Source organism: Danio rerio, chromosome 7, assembly GCF_049306965.1.
Source record: "Danio rerio strain Tuebingen ecotype United States chromosome 7, GRCz12tu, whole genome shotgun sequence".
Lineage (NCBI taxonomy): Eukaryota > Metazoa > Chordata > Actinopteri > Cypriniformes > Danionidae > Danio > Danio rerio.
The window spans coordinates 69,112,501-69,138,743 of record NC_133182.1 but is presented as its reverse complement, the minus strand read 5'-3'; the positions used below and the strand labels follow the sequence as shown (position 1 = coordinate 69,138,743).

The 26,243-nt window shown below is 36.7% G+C and overlaps 1 protein-coding gene and 3 long non-coding RNA genes across 7 annotated transcripts in view; 1 reads left to right on the top strand and 3 right to left on the bottom strand.

Annotated features, from left to right (window-relative positions):
• The window catches only part of csnk1g1 (casein kinase 1, gamma 1), a 115,727-nt gene that overhangs the window by 33,818 nt on the left and 55,666 nt on the right, over positions 1-26,243 (top strand). For all 4 annotated transcript variants that reach the window (XM_005166600.5, XM_005166599.5, XM_009303474.4 and 1 more), the window contains 1 exon segment: positions 902-971. In XM_005166600.5, coding sequence (XP_005166657.2) covers positions 902-971 — 70 coding nt within the window.
• LOC141375181 (uncharacterized) lies at positions 17,973-25,571 on the bottom strand. Its single transcript, XR_012382799.1, has 2 exons — positions 23,387-25,571; positions 17,973-18,943 (listed from the first exon to the last, which is right to left on the bottom strand). It is a non-coding gene; the product is annotated as an uncharacterized lncRNA (long non-coding RNA).
• LOC137496220 (uncharacterized) lies at positions 19,614-20,661 on the bottom strand. The gene is made up of 3 exons (XR_011016405.2): positions 20,540-20,661; positions 20,330-20,433; positions 19,614-19,750 (listed from the first exon to the last, which is right to left on the bottom strand). It is a non-coding gene; the product is annotated as an uncharacterized lncRNA (long non-coding RNA).
• Positions 21,224-21,925, bottom strand: LOC137496221 (uncharacterized). The gene is made up of 3 exons (XR_011016407.2): positions 21,851-21,925; positions 21,537-21,574; positions 21,224-21,246 (listed from the first exon to the last, which is right to left on the bottom strand). It is a non-coding gene; the product is annotated as an uncharacterized lncRNA (long non-coding RNA).

The window sequence follows — 26,243 nt, the reverse complement described above, 5'->3', positions numbered from 1 at the left end:
TGTCTGCACAGAGATCAAGCCTCTCATCGGAGAATGTGGATATTATGGTGTTTTTGAAGAAGATCTTTCACTAGTCTACACTGCAGTTATTTATTTAATTTTAGTTTACTTGGTTAAGATGGCTGCACTACAGAGAATAGTTTTTTTTTTCTGACTAGTCTATATTGGAGGTATTTATTTAGCCTAATTCTAGTTGTTTACTCGGGTATCCTGACTGTACTAAAAATGCGATGACAAAGTTAATAAAGAAAAAGTTAAGATGTTCTTGTTATTAAGTGAATTGTCCCTTAGCATTGCTGTTAACATGACATCAACCCTAACCCCACAGCAAACAGAAACCGAACCGTACCGAACCGAACCGTGGCTCCAAAACCGTGAACCGAACCGAACCGTGCCTTTTGTGTATCGTTACACCCATAGTCCCAAGTGTCTCTCACGCTGGCCCTGGGCCACCTGGCAGTCCTTATTGTTGAGCCCTGTATTAGCCATTTAGCAGCAAAGCTTGAATCACTGGGCAGACAGAAGCCCTGCAAATGACACAAATCAACATCTATTGTGAAGTGAATTTGATGTGTGAGTAAACTTTTCATGCGTGTCGTGTCTGGTGTGAACAGCATAAGTGTGAAAATAATTAATACTTTACCAGTAGAGGCTTGCTATATTCATACTCTGTTGCCACACAACTTGGTTTAAACTCTTTATGAAAGGGATTTTAGCACAATAAGTCCCCTTTAATATTTAGGTGTCATCATTCCAACATTTTCATAGACCTTGAGTCAGATGTTTAAAGTGTTGCTTGAATATGTCCCTTTAATGTGTGGAAGTCATTTTCCTGAATGTATGTTGTGAACTAATGTGAAATAGTAAGAGTTTTAATAAATTTTTTTTGGTCCTCCTAAAGGAACCTGTGAAATCGAGGGCCCCACAACTACATTTGGAGTACCGGTTCTATAAAACATTAGGCAGTGCAGGTAAGATTATAATATCCCTGTCTTTATCGCCTTTGTTTACCTGAATGAATACTCGTTTACATGACATTTTTTCCATTCAGTCAGCGTGTCCGCTCCTTGTATCTCCTCTACCTTTTGCCTTCATCTTCCCCAGGTGCATTGTGCTGTGTTTATATTACGCTCAGGCTTTGTGACGGGGATTTTACCTTTATTTTTCTTGCTTTGAAGCTGGCAGGTTTTCTGAGGATGTTCCCTTTGTATTGGATTGAGAATTTTTTTCCCCTCTGGAGATTCTGACATGTTGAGTCACAGCTTCAGTTTTGATCTTACAGAACGGTTCATTTTACTACTGAGCTAAAGGGTTTATTTAAAACCAGAATGGAAATCTACATACTTGTTAAAATTTCAGCCCACCAGAGATTTGTCAGGGATGATCAGATCATGGATAATATATTTAGTTCCTCTGACAATAAAATTCTCCGGTGGTCTTCACTTGTGTATAGGACTTCAAAAGTGCAATTTGTAAGTGATTTTGTGGAAAGAAATATCTTGGTGTTTTTTTTTTTGTGAGTTTCGATGGTTTCTTTAGCTGAGTAACAAATAAAATAAGCTTTCCGCTGTAGTAGTTTTAGTTTAGTTTTTTTTTTCCTCAGGGTCATACATTTATATCAAGTTTTGTATAGGTTGTCCTGTTAAATCAGTTATCTGCTTTAAAATGTAAAGAGTCTGCCAATCTTTTTTAAAAATCAAGTTGTCTTAAAACCAATAATAATAAGCAAGAATAATGTAGAGAGTTTTTTTTATTGTAATACATTACAAAGTTATTGTTTTTACCATAATCTCAAACAAGAAATTCACCATTGAGCAAAAGAGACTAGAGTTTTTGGAAGTTTTTTTGATTATATTATACACTACCTGACAAAAGTCTTGTCGTCGATCCCAGTTGTAAGAGCAACAAATAATAACTTAACTTCTAGTTGATCATTTGGAAAAGTGGCAGAAGGTAGATTTTTATGCTGATACATCTGTTGAACTGCATATCAATCATCACAAATATTGCAGAAGACCTATTGAAACTAGCATAGACCCAAGATTCTCACAGAAATCAGTCAAGTTTGGTGATGGTAAAATCATGGTTTGGGGTTGCATTCAGTATGGGAGAGTGCGAGAGATCTGCAGAGTGGATGGCAACATCAACAGCCTGAGGTATCAAGACATTTTTGCTTCCGTTTACATTACAAACCACAAGAGAGGGCAAATTCTCCAGCAGGATAGCGTTGCTCATAATTTAGCCTCTACATCAAAGTTCTTAAAAGCAAAGTAGATCAAGGATTGCTCCAGGATTGGCCTGCCCAGTCACCAGACATAAACTCTGGAAGTCCTGCAAGAACGCTTTCTTTGTCATTCCAGATGACTTTATTAATAAGTTATTTGAGTCATTGCAGAGATGTATGGATGCAGTCCTCCAAGCTCATGGGAGTCATACACAATATTCATTCTTTTTCCACTGCACCATAACTTAATATTCTATACTGTACATCATTTCTGTTAAGTGACAAGACTTTTGTCTTAAAGTCAGACCTTACTTTAAAAATCAAGTCATGATCATATTTTATTTTGGTAAAAAAAAAATTTAGAGGCAACCTCGGCTCAGTTGGCATTTCTGTGTGGAGTTTGCATGTTCACCCTGTGTTCGCGTGGGTTTCCTCCGGGTGCTCCGGTCCAAAGACATGCGGTACAGGTGAACTGGGTAGGCTAAATTGTCCATAGTGTGTGTGGATGTTTCCCAGAGATGTGTTGCGGCTGGAAGGGCATCCGCTGCGTAAAAACTTGCTGGATAAGTTGGCGGTTCATTCTGCTGTGGTGACCCCGGATTAATAAAGGGACTAAGCTGACAAGAAAATGAATGAATGAAAATTTAGAGGCCTTAGATTTTCATATAAGCCTCTTCTAATACCAAATGATCAACTAGAATTCAAGTTTTTATTTGTTGTTTCTAAAACTTGGATAGGTGACAAGACTTTTATTTGGTATTCTATTCTATTCTATTCTATTCTAGTATATTTTGTCATTGTATATTGTAATGTATGTTATAATATAATATACTATGTTATGTTTTATATTATAGTATGTTATGCTATATCTGTATATATTTTTCTCTGCTAGAGTTTAGATAATTGCTTTTGACTGTTTCATTTGGCAGTAGTTCCACTCACTCTTTTTTTAGCCTTTTTTTAAATCAAGATTCCATATTGAGGCAAGTCTAGTGGTAATTTAGTGGTGAAACATTTGTCTGCTCGCGCAGTGGCTGGGTGCTTTGATTACTTCACACTGCACTTTGATTCAGGAAGTGGCGGCTCAGGCGTCACAGCAGCTCGGTGACACTGTTGCCCCGGTGACACAATGCAAATGCTCGTTCAATGTGTGGATGATGTCAAGGCAAGTGGGCGTGGCCTCAGACCTATTTTCTTTTCACTAATTCATAATTCATACTCACAAACAGTGGCTTCCTCAATCTGTAGCTCAACGTTGAGTTTATTAGCATAAGATATAGACCTATTCCCAGAAGCAGCTGCCTCAGCAAAACTGTTCCTTGTCATGGATAGCCAGCCAGTTTTTCTTGTGTTTGCATTGAGTAGATTGCTGGCTAGATAGTCGTTTTATGATCTTCTTGGGGGAATTCAGTGTGTGGTGCTGCATAGTTCTGCTCTTCAGTCATTTTACAGGTGTCATGCTAACAGGCTTATGTTCTTTCATCTTTTCCAGAGCTGTTTATAATGTGTTTTTTGGAGAATATTTTTCCTCAAATACTGCTTTCTTAGTTGAACTGTTTTTGTTGCTTAAAGATAAAGTTCTGTTCAGTTCAAGTTCATTTGTATTCACCTTATTCTCAGCTGACGAGCGGGCGCTGCCATTTGAATCTTTTTGTCTCGCGACTTCCGGTCACATTCACTTCCATTCATTTTTTGACGTTAACAACTGCTCGTTACGCTGCTTGATGTTGCAATTTAATATTTTCTTATTATAATATGCTACTTGGTCTGTGTAGTCATGCAAACATTTGTTTGTTGAGCAAGTAGTTTGGCCATTTTCTACCGTTTATTATTCCTAGTCATTTCTCCCATAGGCGACTGAATCGGAAGTTCTAAGACAATCGCGAATACAGGCACACTTCCGCATTTTAGAATAAGGTCAATAGCACTTTTTGCAATCATTATTGTTCCAAATCACCTTTTAAAATGGTGCAAAATCAGAAGTTAAGGTGTGTGTAGGGTGGAGAGTATATAAACATAATTAACTTGCAGTTTTGCAATATACACTCACAGGCCACTATATTAGGTACACCTTACTAGTACCCCCACCCCCCTTTGCCTTTAGAACTGCCTTAATCCGTCGAGGCATAGATTTAACAAGGAACTGGATATTTTCCTCTGAGATATTGGTCCATATTGACATGATAGCATCATGCATTTGCTGCAGATTTGTCAGCTGCAAATACATAATGCGAATCTCCTGTTCGACCACTTCCCAAAGGTGCTCTAATAAATTAAGATCTGGGGCCTCATGTATGAAGACTTGCGTGGAAATCATACTAAAACATTGCGTACGCCCAAAGCTGTGAATCTGCGTACGCAGTAAAAAAACTCAGATGTATGAAACGCTGCGTACGCCGAATCTCCGAATATTCTTTTGTACATCCGAATGAACGTGAAATTGAGCGCAACATGCACGAGCACAAAACCCCTCCCTGCCTCCTCCCCTGTTTGAATATGCTAATGACTCTACTTTGGCAAAACCCAACGAAAAAGCAACGGCAAAAGCAAGCAAGAAGAGAAACTTTTTAACAGAATGTGAATTGGAGGTGCTGCTTTCGGAGGTAGACCGGAGAAAAGTGGTGTCATTTGCAAGTTTGTTCTCCGGAATTAACAACAAAAGAAAAAAATAGAGTGGGAGAGTTTAGCTGATGCGGTTAACACAGTTGGGTCTGAACATCGCACTGAGTGAATTAAAAAAAGAAATAGTGTGATTTATAGGTGTAAAATGTTGCAGTACTCCTAACAGTCTCGATGGCACAGCTCGTAAGACGCATCTCTACATGTTTTGACACGTTGAGCATGAACTCGGTTCGAATCCAGCGTCTGATGAACTCTTTCTTCTTTTTTTCCCAGCTACATATCAGATTTTGACTACTATTTATCATGAGAAAGACAAGTAGGAATCATTAATAAGTTTGTGCATCATATTTTATTTGCACATTTATTGAATGGAAATGTTTTTGATTCACGCATGCGAATTCATCTTCAGATAGAGTCTTTATAGCAATGTGTTTGCAGTAGATCGCTCAGATTACATTGGGAAAACAGGCGACCGCTGCAAATTGTGCTTTAATGTTTGGCTGGTCAACTGTATGGTATGAAAACCTTATATACCTGCTAGATGAACCCGTCTCATACAGCTGCCATTACACGGCTTAGACACTTTGTAGAGAGCAATTTAACACAACTGCCTCTGGGAGTCGCCACTGGAAATAAAACAGACACGCACAAAAAATGTACGTACGCCAGCCAGAAAGCTGCCGTGAAGCTGCACACATTCCCACGTTCAGGTGATTGTTAGTAAATCCAAACGTGAGCGATTCTGAGCGTGAAACCTGGCGTACGCAAAGTTTTTGTGCGTACGCCAGTGTTGATACATGAGGCCCCTGGTGACTGTGGAGACCAATTGAGGACAGTAAACTCATTGGCATGTACAAAAAAAACAGTCTAAGATGATTCGCACTTTATGATATGACGTGCTATCCTGCTGGAAGTAGCCATCAGAAAGTTGGGTACACTGTGGTCATAAAGGGATGGACATAGTCAGCAACAAGACTCAGGTTGGCTGTGGCATTGACACCATGCTCAACCAGTACTAATAGACCCAAAGTGTGCCAAGAATATATCCCCAATTACACCACCACCACCACCACTTTCATGTTGTTGACGCCAAATTCTGACTCTACCATCCAAACGTTGCAGCAGAAATTGAGACTCAGATCAGACCAGGCAACGTTTTTCTAATCTATGGTCAAATTTTGGTGAGCCTGTGTGAATTGTAGCCTCAGTTTCCTGTTCTTAGCTGATAGAAGTGGCACTTGTCTGTTGCTGTAGCCCATCTGCCTCAAGGTTGGATGTGTTGTGCGTTCAGAGATGCTCTTCTGCAGACCTCGATGTAAGGAGGGGTTATTTGAGTAACTGTTGCCTTTCTATCAGCTTGAACCAGTCTGGCCATTCTCCTCTGACATCAACAAGGATTTTGCGCCCACAGAACTGCCGCTCACTAGATATTTTCTCTTTTTCAGACCATTCTCTGTAAACCCTAGAGATGGTTGTGCGTGAAAGCCCAGTAGATCAGGATTTTCTGAAATACTCATGTCTCAATACTAGTGTTTAAAGTACAGCAGATCATCTTGACCATATCTAAATGCATTGAGTTGCTGCCATGTGATTGGCTGATTAGAAATTTGCATTAACAAGCAGTTTGACAGGTGGCCAGTGAGTGTATATACCTTTTTTTTTTTTTTTTCAAAAAGGCGATGTCTATATGTGTAATACATTTTCAGTGAAGGGTAATGATTAAGTCAAGGTTTCTAAACCACATTCCTGGAGGACCACCAGCTCAGATTCAAATCATTAGCTCATTAGCAGAGAGTGAAAGACTTGAAATAGATGTGACAGACAAAGGAGACATCCAAAACATGCAGCGTTGGTGGTCCTCCAGGTACGTGGTTGAGAAACACTGGTTTAAGTGTTTGTAAGAAGTTCACCATTAAAATAAAAATTTCCTCATTTACTCACCCTTAAGGGGTTGTAAACTTTTATAAATGTTTTCATTCTATTGAACACACAAAATCAATATATTGTGAATCTGACGAATGTCAAAGCAGGAACTGTTGACATCCATAGTAAACAGAGGATGGAAGTCAACAGTTCCTGCTATCCAACATTCTTCAGTATAGCTTTGTTTGTGTTTAACAGAAGAGTGAAACTCAAACAGGTTTGAAACAGGTGACAGATAAGTAAACCATAATGATTTTTTTTTCTTTCGTTTTTTTTTTGTTTTGTTTGTGAACTATCCATTAAATACATTCGCAGAAAGCACGATGCATTTTATCTTGTATTTTTTGTATGTAGAAAATTTTAATAAGCAGTGTTGATTTCAAATATATTTCTTTCCTACTTCATAATTATTAAACTTTGTTAGTTTGGGCCCAATCCCAATTCTTTTTTTTTTTTTTTACCCCATCCTCTTCTTCTTGGCCCTTAATACAGAGTGTGAAGGGCTTCAAATTTACTCCAAAGAAATTGGACGGCATTACAACACCTGCACCTGCACCTACAACTGTACCAGTCTGTGGATTAATTGGTACCGGGCCACACAAGAAATCATTAATTATTTCAGTTGTATTTATTATGTATTATCTGAGTCTGAAAAATCTTTTATTTTGAAAAATGACAGTTTTCTCTCGCTTGTCTCTCTTGATAACTTGAGCGCCCAAATTTAACCCACTAGCAGCAAAATGAGTGTGCTAATACATTTTTGTTTTAAAACTTATACGTTTTGGTGGATGGGGGAAAACGGAGACATCTGAAAACAGACGCATGGCTGCAGACATTCACGTGTCTGATTGGGGCTTTTCTCTCAATGTTAAGTAGCCTACACACAGTTCAGACCTGCATTCTCTTCTTGCAAGTTCAGGCTCTGCAAGTTTAATATGGAAAACAAACTCCCGAGGACTTGTCGGGTAAATCCTCAAAGGGAACAGTGTACCTTATAACCTCATTCACATCACCCTGGCTACGTTGTTTTACTATCTTAACAATAAAATGAAAACATGTTTTAAGGAACTGCTATTTTCAATATATTTTTGATATTAGCAACTTAACAGACAGCTGATATGTTGAGGCGTTGTGTAGCTGCATATTTATGTAACCGTAATCTTCACTGTACGCATATTTATAACAAAACTGATCCTATAACAACTGCCTCCTTTCATTTTCATGAAAAATTTGAAACATACCCTCTCTTTTGCTGAATATCAGTTTTAATAACCAAAAATGGCCATTATTAAAGTATACCGTACAATAAGTTTATACATTATAGGAAATAAACGCAAGCAAGCAGTCAATATACAGAATGTACGTGGTTACATTAATAACTTATCTTCGTGCTCAGCCAAAACATGTTACCTGTGAACAATTAATAGATTCAAATGACCAAAGTTGGGAAATATGTCATTAGATATAGACAAGATAATTTAAATATCACATTTAACAAATATAATGAGATTAGATCCAGTGGTAGATCCTTGATGAACAGTCCCACGTGCACAGCTCTCTTCTGGGTAGATATGCTGCAATGCATGCCAGAGTGTGTGTGTGGTCACTTGATGTGCGTTTTCTGTGGTGTGGTGTAAACAGAGAGTTGTTCAGAAATGCTGGGTGAAACACCAGTGTGGACGCGGATAATTTTTTATTTATTCGTTTTTAAAACTAAAACGTACTAGTGTAAAAGGAGCCTAAGAAACAGACGTCTTTTGGAAAGGGGAAAAGGCCCAGTGAAGTACCCGTGAACTGCTAAGGAATAGATCCGCAACCCATTTGTCAACAAATCAGGTGTATACAGCATGTCTGTGCAAGAAGATCAGCTGTTGGGGATCGCAAATGGCGGTAGCATTTTACGGGCTGTTTGCTTATCGCCTTTTTTTTTTTTTTTAGAGTTCTCGCAAGTTCGATATTTTCAATGGACTTGCACCGCTTGCAAACACAAGCATCGTGATGCGCTCATGCCTTCCAGACGCACCCAGTTAAATGAATGCTGCAAGCGCACCATGAGTCACATAACAAGTACTAAATGATCAGCTTCATACTTTGTATGGAATAGACGCATATTGTTATTAAAATTATCTCAGACAAACACAGTACACTCAAACACTGCATTACTTTTTAAACATTTTTCTCCTTAAATAAAACTTCTATGAGAGTGACAGCAATGTTTTGTCAGCTTGTCATCCTCTGAGAAAATGGTTGATGGTTGCCTTGCAACCTACAAACCACTCCGGTCCGCTGTGAAATTGTTAATCGCTGACTGTCCGTGGTGATAAAATGGTTGGGCACCACTGCATTAAAACATATGCTTTGTGAAACTTCGTAAAAATTGCCAAAAATACTTACATTTGCGCATCTGACAATCAAGCTGGGACCACTTAGTTCTGGTGGTCTCAGGACGATTGTCTTACCACGGATCAGAGTGAGATTGCATGGTACACTTATGCCCAAACAAACCAAGCTTAAGGCCCTGTTTACACTAATGCGTTTTTGTTTTAAAACGAATAGGTTTTGCCACGGTTACGCCATTCGTCCACACTACGCCGGAGTTTTTGAGCGCCGAAAACGGAGCGTTTCGAAAACGCTGAAGAGGCCGTTTTCATTCTAAAACGCTGCTGCTCTGTCTCAATGTGGATGAGGGAAAACGGAGACATCTGAAAACATCTGAAACATCTGATTGGGGCTTTTCCTCAATATTAAGTAGCCTAACGTTACACACAGTTCAGTCTCGCATCCTCTCCCTGTAAGTTCAGACTTCCAAGTTTGATATGGAAAATAGACCCTCGAGGACATGTCCGGTAAATGTTCAAAGGTAAGAGTGTACTTTATAACCTTATTCACATCATCCTGGCTATGTTGTTTCACTTTCTCAACAATAAAATGAAAACATGATTTAAGGAACTGCCTATTTTTATTTTGATATTAACAACTTAACAGACAGCAGAAATGCTGAGGCGTCGTGCTGCATCTTCACTGTATGCATATTTATAATAAACAGAGCCTAAAACATCACTGCCTCCTTTAATTTTCATTGAAAATACGAAACATATCCTCTGCTTTGCTGAATGTCAGTTTTAATAATCAATTATTGTCATTATGAAAGTATAACGCACAATAAGTTTATACATTATAGGAAATAAAGGCAAACGATCAGTCAATATACAGAATGTACGTGGTTACATTAATCATTAACTTATCTTTGCGCTCAGCCAAAACACGTTACCTGTGAACAAGTAATCGATTCAAAAGACCAAAGTCAGGGAATATGTCGTTAGATATAGACAACAAGATTAAATTAAATATCACGTTTAGCAAATATAGTGGGATTAGATCCAGCGGGAGATGCTTGATGAGCAGTCCGACCAGCACAGCTCTCATCTGGGTAGACATGCTGCAGCGCTTACCCGAGAGAGTGTGTGTGTGGTCACGTGATGTGCGTTTTCAGCGTTTTAGTGTGGACGGAGAGCTGTTCAGAAACGCTGGGTAAAACGCGAGTGTGGACGCAGATCGTTTTCATTCTAAAACGCCGTTTTAAAACTAAAACGCACTAGTGTAAACGGGGCCTAAGAGGGCAAACAAGCTAATTCCGAAACACATCTCTAGGTGTGAAAGCACCCTAGGAATGCACTCATGTTAGAGGGAGTTGGACATTTTTTAAATTTCAGTAGCGATTAGTATCAAAGTCAACGTTAATTCACAATATTACTAGCTTTAATCTACAGCATTGTGAAGCAGTTCTCAGCGCATGTGGAAATGTAGTAAAATTGTAGTCCTGTTGCTTTGATGAAGAACGTGTAAAGGCTTGTGACACCAATATCCATCAACAAACTGTTTCAGCTGACCTTCCGTCCAAATGCGGATCTTAGCACGTTCGTCTTGAAAGAGCCAGAACTACATTTGGACATGCACCAAGATCTGTTTGACCAGGCTGTCGATAAAGGCTGTTAATATTGTAAACAATGTTTAATTTCCTACACAGACCGATCGTTTGGATTTGTATCACGTTGAACATTAAATACATCTCTATCAATCAAATGCTCATATAAAATACTAATCAATTAATCAATTTTGTTGGCTTAAAAGAATTTTGACATCGCAAAGTCATGTTATCTCACTTTCTTTTTTTAGACAAATGTGATTTTGCAGTGGCGTGGTTTTAAACTGCATGCTTATATTAGTCAGCCATACTGAGAAAGCTCTATTTGATAGCCATTGCAGTGGATTACATTATTATACATTAGTCTCTGTGAACAGGAGTGTTTCTCCCATTCATTACAGTGAACTCAATCACCTCTACAGGATCCTAAGTCAATATATAAATGAAATGAGGATACGTTGGTAGCATTAATCTTCCTTGTGCATTTAAGTTTTCTTAAACATTCTTCTAAAGCGTTAAAGAAATAGTTCGCACAAAAATGAACAATCTGTAAACCTGTTGCCATCCATAAATGTCTTTGTTCTGGTTAGCAAAAAAGGAAGATATTTGGAAAAATGTCAGTAACCAAACTGATCTTGTTAGTGCTGGGAGATAAGAGAAAAATGCAATCTTGATAATTACTTTTCCATATTGAACAATAACGATATATAATCTGGTATAAGTTGTTAATGCTTCCAGATTTAGAAGAGTACCCCAAAAAATGACTAAAGCCACAATTTAGTGGGGCCATTATTAAATGACTTAACATTTTCAGCTGATAAATTTTCAGTGGGCGAAAATTCGGTACAGCTCTAATATCAACACACTTTTAGATTCCCTTTGTTGTACATTTTCTTTTGTGTGATTGGCTCTTAGATCAATATAGAGTGAAAATAGTCTTTAACTTATCATTGTTATTGACATTTTACCGTGATTCTTTACAATATTGTTAATCAGCCCAGCCCTTGATCTTGCTAGCCATTCGCTGCCATAATTGTAAAATGATTACTGTATGATTGGGTAGAGGGGTGTATTTGGTTTCTGACATCTTAATGTTTGAAGCTAGATTGTTCAGTCAAATTTATTTTACCAACCTTGATTACCAATTGCGTTTTGTTTTTATATGTATTCTTACAAACATTTACTGAATCCGTTCTTCTTGGATAATATCTCGTGTTAATTTATTTATACTATAGATATTAGTTGTAAGGTAATAACTGTTCCGCTCTAAACAATAAATAACGAACTTACGTGCACAAAAGACATGATATGTGAATGGCCCTTAGTTATTAGCCTCATCCGTAGTTAATCCAGTGTACTAGTACTGGGTTGGACCCCCGTTTGCCTTCAGAACTGCCCTAATCCCTTCATGGCATAGATTCAACAAGGTACTAGAAATATTCCTATGGGGTTTTGGTCCGTATTGACATGATAACAGTTAACAGATAACAGTTGCTGCTGATTTGTGGGCCGCACATCTATTATGAGAATTTCCAGTTCCACCATATCCCAAAGTAGGGCTGTGCAATTAATTGAAAATTCGGTTTCGGTTTCGATTTTGGCTTTTAATGATTATGAAAAAATAGAAATCGAGATAAAATGATTGTTCCATCATATATTATTATAATTATTTACTTTAACCCTAATTTGTGTAATAAACAAACGAGTTGACAATCAAAAGACACGTGAAAGAGAAATCATAAACGGAACCGTATACCTCTCCAAGTGTCAGCGTGCAATATTCTTGCTACTGACTGTTTTAATTATTAATCAAACAAAAGGACAAAATCCCTCATTGCTCTTGACTGAAGGACTTTTGTAGCTATAATTAACGTTTTTTCCGTACAGTGAAGATGCCTAAAGCACAGTTTGTTTCATATTTTTATTCTATTGTATTTATTTTGCTTTTCTTATTATATGTGACAGCACATAATATTTGACTAAATATTTTTCAAAATCAAGAATTCAGATTAAAGTGCGATTCTAAGGCTTAATTAGGCAAGTTATTGTATAACTGTAGTTTCTTCTGCAGACAATCAAAAAAAATATTGTTTAAGGGGGCTAATAATATTGATCCTAAAATATATTTCAAAATATTTAAATCTGCTTCTAGCCAAATTAAAACAAATAAAGGCTGATTTATACTTATGCGTCAAGCGCACATCGTATGCTACGGCGTTGATGCATAGCCCTAAGCCGTCGCCGTTGGCGTCGCTGACGTGCACCTCTCAAAAAATGTAACTACATGTCGCAACGACGCGTAGCGCAAGCACTGTGATTGGTCGGCTTGGTAGCTCTGACGAGTCTTAGCGGGACCGAGAGCTGAGCGAATGGTGCGAGCCCGATGCAGCGATTGTTTACAAGTGTGGAGTCCCGTGAAGAAGCTCCGGATGGGAAGTTTTGTTTTGTGTTTACCTCATAGTTAAAGTTGTTGCGCATCCGCCGGTTCCTGCCTCAAAATTAGCAAGTTTGAGCCACTTGTACATTCAGGAAGTGTTCAGGAAAAGCAAAACACCAGCGAAGAAACTCGACACAGAGGAGTGTTAATGCAGACCAACAGAGACAGCGCGCAGAAGTATAAATGCACAGCTACACACGTTGCATGCGCCATGGGTTACGCCGGTCACTTGATGCAGAAGTATAAACCAGGCTTAAGTCTTTCTCCAGAAGAAAAAATATTATAGGAAATTCTGTGAAAATTTATAAAAATAAAATAAAAATAATTTACAAGAGCGCTAATAATTTTGACTTCAAGTGTAATCATTTTGATTAATTGTGATAACAGTTATGACCAAAATAATCGTCATTAGGATTTTTCCCATAATCAAGCAGCCCTATGCCCAAAGGTGCTTTATTGGATTGACATCTGGTGACTATGGAGGCCATTTGTGTACAGTGAACTCATTGTCATGTTCAAGAAACCAGTCTGAGATGATTCGCGCTTTATGAAATGGCGTGTTATCTTGCTAAAAGTAGCCATCAGATGATGGGTATGGATATGGTCTGGCCATTCTCCTCTGACCTCTGGCATCAACAAGGCATTTTCGCCCACAGAACTGCCACTCACTGGATATTTTCTTTTTTTCCGGACCATTCTCTGTAAACTTTTGAGATTGTTGTGCATGAAATTCCCAGTAGATCAGCAGTTTCTGAAATTCTCAGACCAGCCCGTCTGGCACCAACAACCACGCCACGTTCAAATTCACTTAAATCATCTTTCTTTCCCATTCTGATGCTCGGTTTGAACTGCAGCAGATCGTCTTGACCATGTCTACATGCCTAACTGTATTGAGTTGCTGCTGATTAGAAATTTGCGTTAACGTGCAGTTGGACAGGTGTACCTAATAATGTGGCCAGTGATTGTAAATGACACTGTGTATTGTAGATGATAGATTTTCCATTTTTGATGAAATCAACTCAACTGCATGGTAAATATTTGCCTGCTGTCATTTCCAAGTGGAGTTGAAGTAGCGGATGTGTGATGATATGTGTAGTTCTTCAGGACTGTTGGATCAAAGGAGACAGGAAAAGGGTGGCAGCAGCAGCTGATCAATAATTCAGCACAGTGACTGACCGTCTACAGCAGCATCACTGCTAAAGCCTGCTGTCTTCAGGGCTTGGCAGAGATGTCTTTTTAGCTTGCGCTGGAGTGTATTTGGGGCCCGAACGTGTCCTCCAGCGAGGGTCTGTGATGAATCAGCACTTCAGGAAAGGTGGCTCTCTCTGACCACGAGCGTTTCCAGGATGTTCACTTAGCGCTGTTATCGCATGACGTCTGAAAAAACTGCCTGGCAGTGGAGCTAGTGTAACTCTACACCGGTGCCTTGCTCAGAGAAAAAGCACATCATTAGGGTCTTGCATGGACACTGAAGCCCTGACCCCCTCAAACAAACTGCTGGTGTTGAATATGCACACTTTGGTGCATAGAGCTAGCTTTAAAAAGCAAGCTAGCTTCACACAGAATCTATTTATCTGGAATGGAAAAGAAAGCGTTCCTCCTGGACTTCCAGAGTTCATCAAGATTCTTCGGATTCATCTTCAATGCCTCCTGCTTCATCTTCCCCCAAACATGCTCAATAATGTTTATAGGTGGTGACTGGGCTGGCCAATCCTGGAGCACCTTGACCCTCTTTGCTTTCATGAACTTTGATGTGAGGAGCACTAACCTGCTGGAGAATTTGCCCTCTCCTGTGGTTTTTAATGTAATGAGAGCACAAATGTCTTTATACTTCAGGCTGTTGTAGTTACCATCCACTCTGCTGATCTCTTGCACCTACTCATACTGAATGTGTCCCCAAACCATGACTTTTCTTCACCAAACTTGGGTCCATACGGGTTCCAAAAGGTCTTTGCAGTATTTGTGATGATTGATATGCAGTTCAACAGATGATTCATCTGAAAAATCTACCTTCTGACACTTTTCCAAATGATTAACTAGAAGTCAAGTTATTATTTGTTGCTCTTACAACCGGGTTCAAGTCTTTTGTAAGGTATTGTACATGTAAAAAAAAAAAAGATTATCTAAAATAGATTTTTAAAAGCAAAATAATGATGACAACATGTCAGTTTTCATGTTAATAATCATAATGGAAAGTATGAAACATTTCAAATGATTAATAATGTAATTAATGCTAAAATAAGTATTTTGTTTATGTAACAATATTTACATAAAACTTTTTGGCTTATATTATATTCTATTATATTCTATTATATTATACTATATTATATTGTATTATATTATATTATATTATATTATATTTTATTATATTATATTATATATAACGCGCAGCAAAACGCGCAAAATGTTGTCTTTAAAATATATACCAGAAATAAACAAAACTATTTATAAATATAACATTATATAATATAATATAATTTTAATATAAAGAGGTAAAAGGTGAGTCTTCTCAAAAAACAAAATTCTTCATCTGAAAAATAAATTTTATGTATACAAAATTGCAAAATATTTCAAAGAAAATGTTATAGATTACATTGTTACATTATATGATGTTACCTTTTATTATATTACATTACATTGTGTTATTATATTGTTATATTATGCACACCCATGAGTATTTAATCAGAAATGAGGTTGTTGTGTCCTCCTCTCAGTGAGCGCATGTTTGTTTGTTGAACTCCAGCAAGAAAGCAGCTCAGGAAGTTGGGCTCTGCTCTGGGTGTTCAGGTGAAGGAGATGCTATTGTGACTATAGGAGGATGTGCTTCCCCTTTCGCCCTCTACTCTGCAACCCGAGCCTGAGCTCTACCCTCCCCCAGACACCAGCGTGAGCTCTTACATACGGCCTTTCCATTTACTTCTGCCCTTCATCAGCACTGGGATACTCTCATACCTCATATTGGAGTACTTTTGAAACTGGATGATCATGGAAATTCTCTTTTCTTCAGAATTTGATGTGTTTGAAGGAGTCTCACTGTGTGGTTGCTAAATGATTATCAATGGATTAAGAGTTTACAACAATTGCGTTGAAGTGCCAATCTTTTGACCTTTACCCTATTCAAAGGATGTGAATAGTTGGTAAAAAAATAATAACAATAAATCAGTAATGAAAGTAGTCAAGTTTTATTATCGATTAGTCCATTGTTCATGTGGCATACCCTAAACCTCCATTAGTGAAAATACAACGCAATTAATAGCTAGATATTAATGGAATCTTAGATTTGCATGCAATTATGTAGTAGTCAGTGTAATTATATTGTATTGCACTGTAAAAGAAATGCTGGGTTCCACACAATCGATTTGTCAATCGAAGGATTAAAGGTAACTTATTATTATTTTTTTACTAATTTAAGTGTATTGAACATTAAACCGATTATATATTAATATTTTTTAGGGCAAAAATGTTCGCAGTCATACATCTTTACCATGATTACCAGAAGAGACACTAAACTTAAAATAAATTTTATTTACCTTATATATTATTTGAATTTATTTATTGTTATTATTATAAACTCCTGCAAATATGAGCTGGAAAAATAGGTTGTGCTTGGCAGTTCTGTCCAGCAGTGGTTACTGTGCGGCTTTCACTCTGCCTCTCACACATGTCAGTTTTTGATCTGAAGCGGCTTTCACAGTTGATGCGGAAAGCACTTTGCTTTGAAACCTATTCATTTCAATGTGATTATTTCCCTCATGAACCTATATTTATATGCATGAAGTGCATAGCAATGCAAGGTCTATTGAAATAACATGCAGGCACCCTAAAAGGACATTGTTCATGCTGCTAGCATTAGTGCTACTGTGCTGTCATGGCATGAAATGCGGCTTCTCAATTCGTTCACTGTCAAAATATGATTATTTATTATTATTATTGTTATTATTATTATTATTATTAAAATTATTATTATTATTATTATTATTATTATTATTATTTTACATCAGTATAATCTAAGTTAAGTTAATTTGAAAAAGTCTTACAAAATTATATGAAATAAGAAATAAAATTATGCATAATTGTTATAAAAGAAATTTTATAGTTTCAGTTTCTGTTTTTGTCTAAGTGCATCCTGAACATTCAGTTTTTGGCCCAATATTTAGCCTGGTTTTCCTCATATTATTAATTGTGTAGTGTCATCAGTGTATTTGCAAATTAGTCCAAATAAACATCAACATCAACAACAAATTAGGGATGTTTGGATTAGCATTTAAAAATTACATTAAAAAATTACAATTACAGAGAAAAACAGATGAAAATATGAGACAAAAATAAATGGCTGCACTGTCTAACAGTGATTAGCACAAATTTCACTCTCCTTCCAGCTTAAGTGACTGTTTGATCTGAAGCAACTTTCATAGTGGACACGGAAAACACTGCATTATGAAACCAATTTGTGTTGTGAGCCAAGTTTAAAAAAGCTCAATAGTTTCCTGTTTGAATATTCAGCTCATATTGCCAAATACATAGCTTTGCATGATTGCTAATGCTCAACCTAAAAGCAAAGTCCGCTCAAATAATGCACGGATAGGACAGCAGCCTTTTTCCCCACTGGTTGCAATAGAAATGTTATATAATAATTTTTAACAATAACATTTACTTTCAATAGAAATGTTTATTTTATTGCTTTTTTTAGTAGGTTACATTTAAAAAAAGTGAACTTCATATTATTTAATATTAAATAAGAAACAATTATTAAAAAACATTTTCAGTTTGGGGTTTTCGAGCACATGCACACAGCATTTTTGGTTTCAGTTTTAAGGGTGCACTGAAATGAAAATTGTGGGTTAGAGTCGTTTTTTTTTTTTTTTGAGAATCTCTATATAATAATTGGCCAATATCTAGTACAAATGACTGCAATTATTATCAAGGTGTTTTAAGCATGAATTAAAAAAAACCTTTAGGCATTTATTTGCAATCATAAATTATGGTTTTACTACAAAGTAATGGTTGAAATTCATAAAAAAAGCATCTATTATTGTCAATAATGCAGAATAATTCAAGAACGCATCCAGATGAATGAAATGTGTCGTAGTATAAAGCGTGTGTCTGAGAGGTGTAGTTCTGATGGAGGAGGTGCAGTGTGTGTCTGAGGGTGGGTTTCTCCTCCGGGCCTCCCCGCTGAGATCTCTCTCTCTTTCTGTTTCTCTTTCTCTCTCTCTCTCTCTCTCTCTCTCTCTCTCTCTCTCTCTCTCTCTCATGCTTTATGGATGGAATGGGGGGGATGGAGACTCTCGGCCTTCTCTTTGTCATTCTAACCTTCCTCCTGCACAGCATGTTTAGTCAGGATTTAACACTTGCTTCATGACGGTGTGTTACAGGGCAATACTAGTCAATTATTTAAGATCGGTATTTAAGATTTGTTCTTAGCTGATGTGTTATTTATTTTTTTTTCTCTTGTTCGGAATCCAGCAAAACCCATAGTGCATAAACAGAGGCATGTGTATGCAATAATGAAATCTATTTACATAACAGACTCTGTCAGGTGGCTTGATACCTTCCCTAGAGATTGAAATCTTCCGTTTTGAGCTTAAACCCTGGTTACGTCCGTTGGTGGCTTTGTTGTCTTTCAGGAGCACATTGGAGCAGATAATAAATGTGGTGCACTTCTGGTCAGTCATAATTCTTGTATTCATTCATATTTGATACTGGAATGAATCCACCTGATCAAAAATCATAAAAAAAGATCTCTTCAGCAATAGTATTTTAAAAAAAAAAGTCATGTTTATTTTAAATTGTAACACTCCCTACAACAACACTGTAAAAAATTTGACCTTAAATTCACAGTAAATTACTGGCTAATAATTGCATTACTTTCACAGTAAATTACTGTATGTAAATTCACAGTAAATTATTGTGAGGTAGTTCACAGTAATTTACTGTGGTTTTGTCACATTAAATTATTGTGAAATTACAACCATATATTGTAACTTTACAGTAGATAATAAAGTCCTTTACTGTAATTACACAGTATTATCTTGTAGAATTAACTATATTTTACTGTGAATTTGCTCTGTTAAAAATGTTTTTTTTTTGTTAAACACAGGAATAAAAATATCAAATATTCCTCTGTGTCCAAACAACCTGAGGATGCGTAAATGACGACAGAATCTTCATTATTGGGTGATCTGAAAAGACTCTAAAATCAAAATAAAAACAAACACACATACATTTTACAGATTTATTTAACAGCTTAATGACATCTGTGTAAACATTTCAGAAAACTTTCAAAAGGTGAAGGTGAAGCCTCAAAAAATACTATAAGAACATAAGAACAAAAAAATCTGACATCATATGTAGCATACATATAAAAAGCAGTGCTTCAGAGTGCGCTCTCTCTCTCATTTTATATATATATATATATATATATATATATATATATATATATATATATATACACACACATGAGAGAGAGAGAGAGACAAAACTTCTTGCTAAATTAGGCAGTCGTCTATTCAAGGTCAATCATTTTCCTGATAATTTTACACACTTGCTGGTTGATGTGTCTTCTCTGCTTCTTTGACTTTGTCTGTCTTCCATCTCCAAACTGGTGCCCAAAAAGCACCTATAAGCAAAAGGGCAGACAAACAGTTAGCTTCATACAACACTACTGGCACACTACTGCTGCACTAGAGAGCAAAATTACTGTTAGCTCAGTTTGAACATGCTGACAATACTGTAGCTCAGTCAAACTGCAATCATTTAAACAAAAACATCTGAAAAACATTTCCATCACAAACACACAATCAAGAACAGTCCAACAACAAATAGTGGTTTTAATGACCTAGGCAGAGCATTTTAAAACAGTTGATTTGATTTACACCTTCTGTTTACAGACTATAATCTAATGCTGGGTTCACACTTATTGCAAAGTTAACACATGCATCACAGCACTTGCTCTTGAATACTAGCAGGATGTTTCTTGCATCAAGCTAATTTCTCATGATTTGAATATTAGGAAAATTTTGCAAAAAAAACTTGATTTAAGTGATATAGCACTTGTGTTGTATTCATTTCAATCAAGTTTTTTTGCAAATATTCCAAATATTTTTCAACGTTTTTTGAGTTTCACTTAATTTGTGCTGCCCAGTTAAAAATTACCACTATTTATGCATTTGCAATGACTTGCATGTAATCTACTCACCTGAATAGGTAACTTCACATATGGTATAAGAGCCCCATCCTTTTAAAGACAGCTTCCCCTCTGGTCTCCAGCACAGACAAGCAAATTGTGTCTGCAACACGGCCCTTTATAACAAGGGGACAAGGGGAGTCATGACTTGTGCTCCTATACATTCCTTGTTTAACCCCCCCAAAACAAGCCCTCAGTTACAATATTTATTGTAGACATTACCTTAAATTCCAGAGTGCAAAAGGCATCTTCAGCATACTTCAGTTTCAGACCAGATCCAAAGTCAGTTGTGAAATCCAGGTGAGGTCCCATGACCACTCGACCCTCCGAGTCCAAGGAATAAGACTAAAAGGGGTAAAGAAGGACTAAATTAGAGGTGTTTGTGAATAATTACATTTTTTTGTAGAAACAAAGTTGACATTCCATGCTCTGCCTATTGAAAACCAAGCAAACAAACACACATGCCCAGTAAAATTGCTAATAAAAATAAAAACTATAGTTTAAAAAAATCTTTGTCTAATATTTACTACTACTGGAGGTACTGGTGGAACTTCTGGAAGAAGAAAAAGAGTTTGTACAAGAAACTGCTCACAACAAATCTGTAAAAAACCTGACATTTAAAAATCTAATAAAAATGAGGAAGGCATCAACATTACCTTTAATAATCAAGCAAGGGTTGATTGGTAGCATCAGTGTTTCAACATCAATGGCTGAGGCTGCAAAAAAATATGAATATAATAAGATTAGAATAAGACTCAACCTAACACACGCACACACATACTCTCTCTCTCTCTCTCTCTCTCTCTCTCTCTCTCTCTCTCTCTCTCTCTCTCTCTCTCTCTCTCTCTCTCTCTCTCTCTCTCTCTCTCTCTCTCTCTCTCTCTCTCTCTCTCTCTCTCTCTCTATACTTCAGCTATTATCAGGTACACCTGAACACCAAAAAATAAAATCTACAGTTAGTGACAATATACAATTAGTTCTCATTAGTAAATGTTAGCACTGCATTAACACCAGTGAGAAATATACAATATGTACTGTGTTAGTTTAAAAGAATACAACTGAATTGTATTATAAGCCTCATTTAATAAAACAGTTAAGACTTGTTTCATAATGAGTTTATTTAACTAACTTAACGTTAACGTTACAGTGAAAAAAATTAACGTAACTTACATGATGGTGACTAACCGTAACGTTAACTTAAGTGAAGGTCAGAGCTTACCTTAACTTTAGTCATTTCACCTTTACTTCAGTCTTGTACTGAAACAGAAAATGCAGTTAAGAAGTTAATTAAAGAAAATTCCCTTTCTTTTTTCAGGAACTAACGTTAACGTTATGCTAATAACGTTACCTCAGAAAACACTACAATCACCATCTGGCGTCGTTAATTTCTTGTTTTAAAAAAAAGCGCGCTTAAACCCTGTACGTGCGAGTACAACTGAAGTACTCGGTAAATTCCTGCTAAATGACATGCACTATACAGAAATACACATACAACAATCATTTAACAGACAAAAGTCATATTTTAACACTTACCGAGGATGAATCCGTTGGGTGAAGAGACGACGCGTTGTCTGTGGTGATGGCGCTTGTTTGCGGTTGAGTCGAGTCAGTTCTGTTAAATGAATCGGCTCCTTTAAGTGAACAGTAAAGAGTCGAATTCGGCTCCTTTAAGTGAACAGTAAAGAGTCGAATTCGCCTGAAAACGATTCCGTTTTGTATAATATTGTAAGACGCAAACATATAATTCATTAATATTTCATCATATTGCTTGGTTCGTGTTCTGCTTGTACACGAATTGCTTGTTGATGACTATGAGCTCATGAACACGTCTGATAAAATATCTGAATCTGATTCAATGTCACACGAGTCCTGAACCGAAGCAGTGCAAAAGTAATATATTGATTGAAATATAAAGTCAATTATTTTCTTCGCCATTCAAAATATTACATATATCTGATTTCAACAATAAGAATAAAGTTCGTTTGGAGTGTATTAATTGAGAATTATTATTTTTTCCTCCCAGGATTCATTTTGCACCAAGCTGCATCAAGCTGTAATGGTGGATGAGAAGGCACATAATATTATAAATATTGCTTGTAATATGTAATGAAATAAAGTTTTAACACTTTTTCATGCGAGAATGTAGTTCTTCAAAACTCAAATCTGTGGATTGTTAGTAAAGATTGTGTGTAATTTTAAGTGTGTTTTGCCGGTAGCGGAGATCTATGACCTCCAGGCGGTAACGGCGCTCATTACTCATGTATCCGCCGAGAGGCGCCTGTCTTCAGGCTAGACATTGGGACAATTGCCCCGTCTTCGATGGCTCTATATGCGTCCGAAAATGATGTTTTAACTGTTTTTCATGCTAGAATGTAGTTGGTTAAAACTCTAATCTGTGGTTTATTTATATAAATAAATTTATATATATATATATATATATATATATATATATATATATATATATATATATATATATATATATATATATATATATATATATATTTAATTCTAAATTAAAGATTAGTGACCTCCAGGCGATGACAGGTGCCCAATACTCATGAAACCGTCTAAAGCAGACATTTACCCTGACATTGAAATAATTGTTGGCTGTTTAACAGTCTTTGGTTTCATTAATTAATTACTTTTTATTCCAGTTTATTATGTTTTGGCTAAGCACACAGTTATGTTCATTAAATATTATTTCCTATTCTATGTTAACTGTATAAAATTAAATAAAGGTGCAGTACAACCAAAAAGATGTTGGTAACCAAATCGTTTTGGGGGCTATAACATTCTGTTATTATCTGTTAAAAGTTCATTTGTATTAATTTCTACGTTGAATTAAAAAAGGTTTGAATTTCTATAACTAACGTGCAAAAGATATAGCCCTTTTCACAGTAATTTGCTGTAATCATGCTACCTGCCGTAATTTCACAATAAAATTATGAATACAACATATTACTGTGAATTTTTCAGTTAAATACTGTGAAGGGATACTAATGTAATTTACTGTGAAAAATTACAGTAACTTGTTGTGAAAACCTGGAAATTTTTTACAGTGAATCATACTCTTGTTCAAATAGTCTTTGGGTGAATGTGCATTGCGATAATGTCACATGACGCGTCTAAAGCTGGTCACACACCTTCTTCGTGGAGTGATCGGCGTGACCCACGGAGCCTGCCTTGTTTGTTAGGTTTTTCTAGGCATAGTAGGTTTCTATGTTTCTTTGTGTTGTTTTTTCACAGTTGTTTTGTTTTGCTGAATGCTACCTTAATGTACAAGTAGCTAAAAATCGCTCATTCAGAGGCAGGAATTTTAATCATAAGGTAAACACTAGGGATGTGACAAGATCTTGTATGGCGCGATCTCGCGAGATTAAATCGTTGAGGTGAAAAGTTGTCTCGTGAGTTGTGATGTTATGATGGAGCATGAGTGTGAAATTAATACTGATTGGAGGCTGGATTGGATTTGAACTGTACACTAAGTGCTTTACACAGATTTGGCAACCCGGGCTGCCTCTGTTGCACGTGACTCAATTGCTTTGTCGAGTGTGACGTAACCGCTTTTATTTTTTTTCCTGGAGTTCAGCGGCTACCTTGTTCAAACACAGGCTACAACTGCAGCCACACATTAATTATGCGATGGACAATCACTTTAAATTATGCTGAAAGTTATAATCGTCGTAAACAATTGGAATTAAGACGTGGTGTATTCAGTCACATTATTGAAGTGCAGTACAGACTTGTAAATACCTTAATTAAACTGTTTCAATCGTGAAGGACTTTTAGCTGAGCATTCAGCAAACGGTATTAAAATAACTATCATTCCTTACTTCATTGTTGCATTCAGAGTGAGTCATGGGGCATAGATGAAATGTTGCTGAATGAAAGAGAAACTGCTGAAAAATTATAAATGAAATACCAAAAATTACATGATTTTTATTTTTTTTACATTTGTTACAACCTTTCTTAAAAAATAACTCCTTTTTAACAGAGAGAAAGCAACATAAAAAAAAAACTTAGTAAACATAGTAATCATTTTTAAATCAAATTATTTTTACCTGAAAACCAATAGTAACGGTGCCATCCTTACCCCACAACAACGAATAAACGAATAAAATAATAAATCTCCAAAGAAACAAAACAGAAACAAAAGTAAACAAAGCCACAAATCAATGCTGGCTGGTCCACTAAAGCTGCGCTCCTCTTTTGCCTCCTCGTTGGCATCTTTAAACTCTCTCCAATTAGTCCCGACATGAGAAACGGGTGCGTCCACCTACGGAGAGCTGGAATTAGTGCGCATGCGCACTCAAATCAAAAGCCAAGAAAACAGGGGAAGGTTAATAAAAAAGAAGAACACAAAGAAATGAGACACAGACCGTAACACATTGTTGAGAGGAGTTCGATTTCTCATGTGAAGTCAGTCAGTAGAGTTTATAGCTAAATATTTAGCAGTGTTTGTTTACTGCATAGAAATTCATTAAAATAGAAGTAAAATAACGTTCATTAGAAAGAAATTTTAAAAAGAGCACCTACATTGCAGTTTGTGATTTATTTAATTTTTTTTAAAGACTTCTTAATGTTAAAATTTTGTCTCGTGGAGTAGGTGTCTCGTCACAGCCCTAGTAAACACAAACCAAAAGTCTCCATCTGAAGCTTCTTTAAGATACTTGTAAACAATCGGACTCGTGGCTCACAGCACCGCCCACACTCATCACAGCTACCAAGCTGACCAGTCACAGTGCTTGTGATACACATCGGTGTGATGTGTAGTTAAATTTTTTTGAGAGGGGCTCGTCAGCCACGGAGAGGGCTATTTGACCGCACGGAGGTTGCGTGCACTTGACACAAGTATAAAACAGCCTTACGGAGATTGGCAGCACTGTGCCGTGTCTATGACAACCCGAGATATTGCAGAGTTGATGAGGTCTTTCTCTAGCCTATATACAATAGATGGATTTTTCCACAGCAAAAAAAAAATAGTAATTTGCTTTATTTTGCGTTAAATTTAGAGATTGGAGAATCATCCAAATTCTGGAGAGACTACCGAACACAGCATTTGCTTGTTTTTCTGTTTATTGTAATGCAGGGTTCACACAAAACATAGAATTAACTATTTGCACAAGTAAATTACATTAAATTGATGCAAACGCATGAGTAGAGGTACATTTTTACAGCATGTTGACAATGATGCAGAATTCGCCTCAATCATATCTAATGCGCAAGTTTAAATAATACAAATACAAACGTGAGCAAAAAATAAAATATTAAAATTAGAGAAAAACACTCCATGAGTAATCCTGGGCAAGTGATGTAACCAAGCATAAGTCATGGAAATAAATTTCCCTGATATACGTTTATAATAGTGATGGGCAGTTCTTGAACTATTTGTTCATTTTGAATGAATCTTTTGTATGACTACAAAGACTACGAGTCCTCTCAGGGAGGGATTTGTTCATTTGTGCATTCGCACATTTGTGCAGGGGGAGTGGAAGATTAGTTCCTTTTTCTACTACAGGGTTTGAGTCGTTCGTTCATCACGTGACAGACAGAAGTCAATCATATGCATTTAGAACCAGAAAACGATTTGATCCGTTCATCTGTCAAGTCCTCAGGTTTGAATAATCTCTCTTTACATGATGTCACTTGATTAACGAACGACTTAAAAACCAGAAGACTCAAAAGGTGAACTATGCATGGCTCTTTTCGGCTTTGACTGTGCGCATTGGGGACTGTCTGCATGACGTTAACGAACCCCTCAAATTTGAAGACCTGTCAGAAGAGGTGAGCTGACATAATCATCAGCAATATATTTCTCTTTCTTATAGCATTTTAGTCATGACTTGTTTGTAGTGTGATTAACATTTGGGCTAGTTGTAGAAGAGTTTGGAAGCAACTCGTAATATGTTAATCATATTTTGGCATC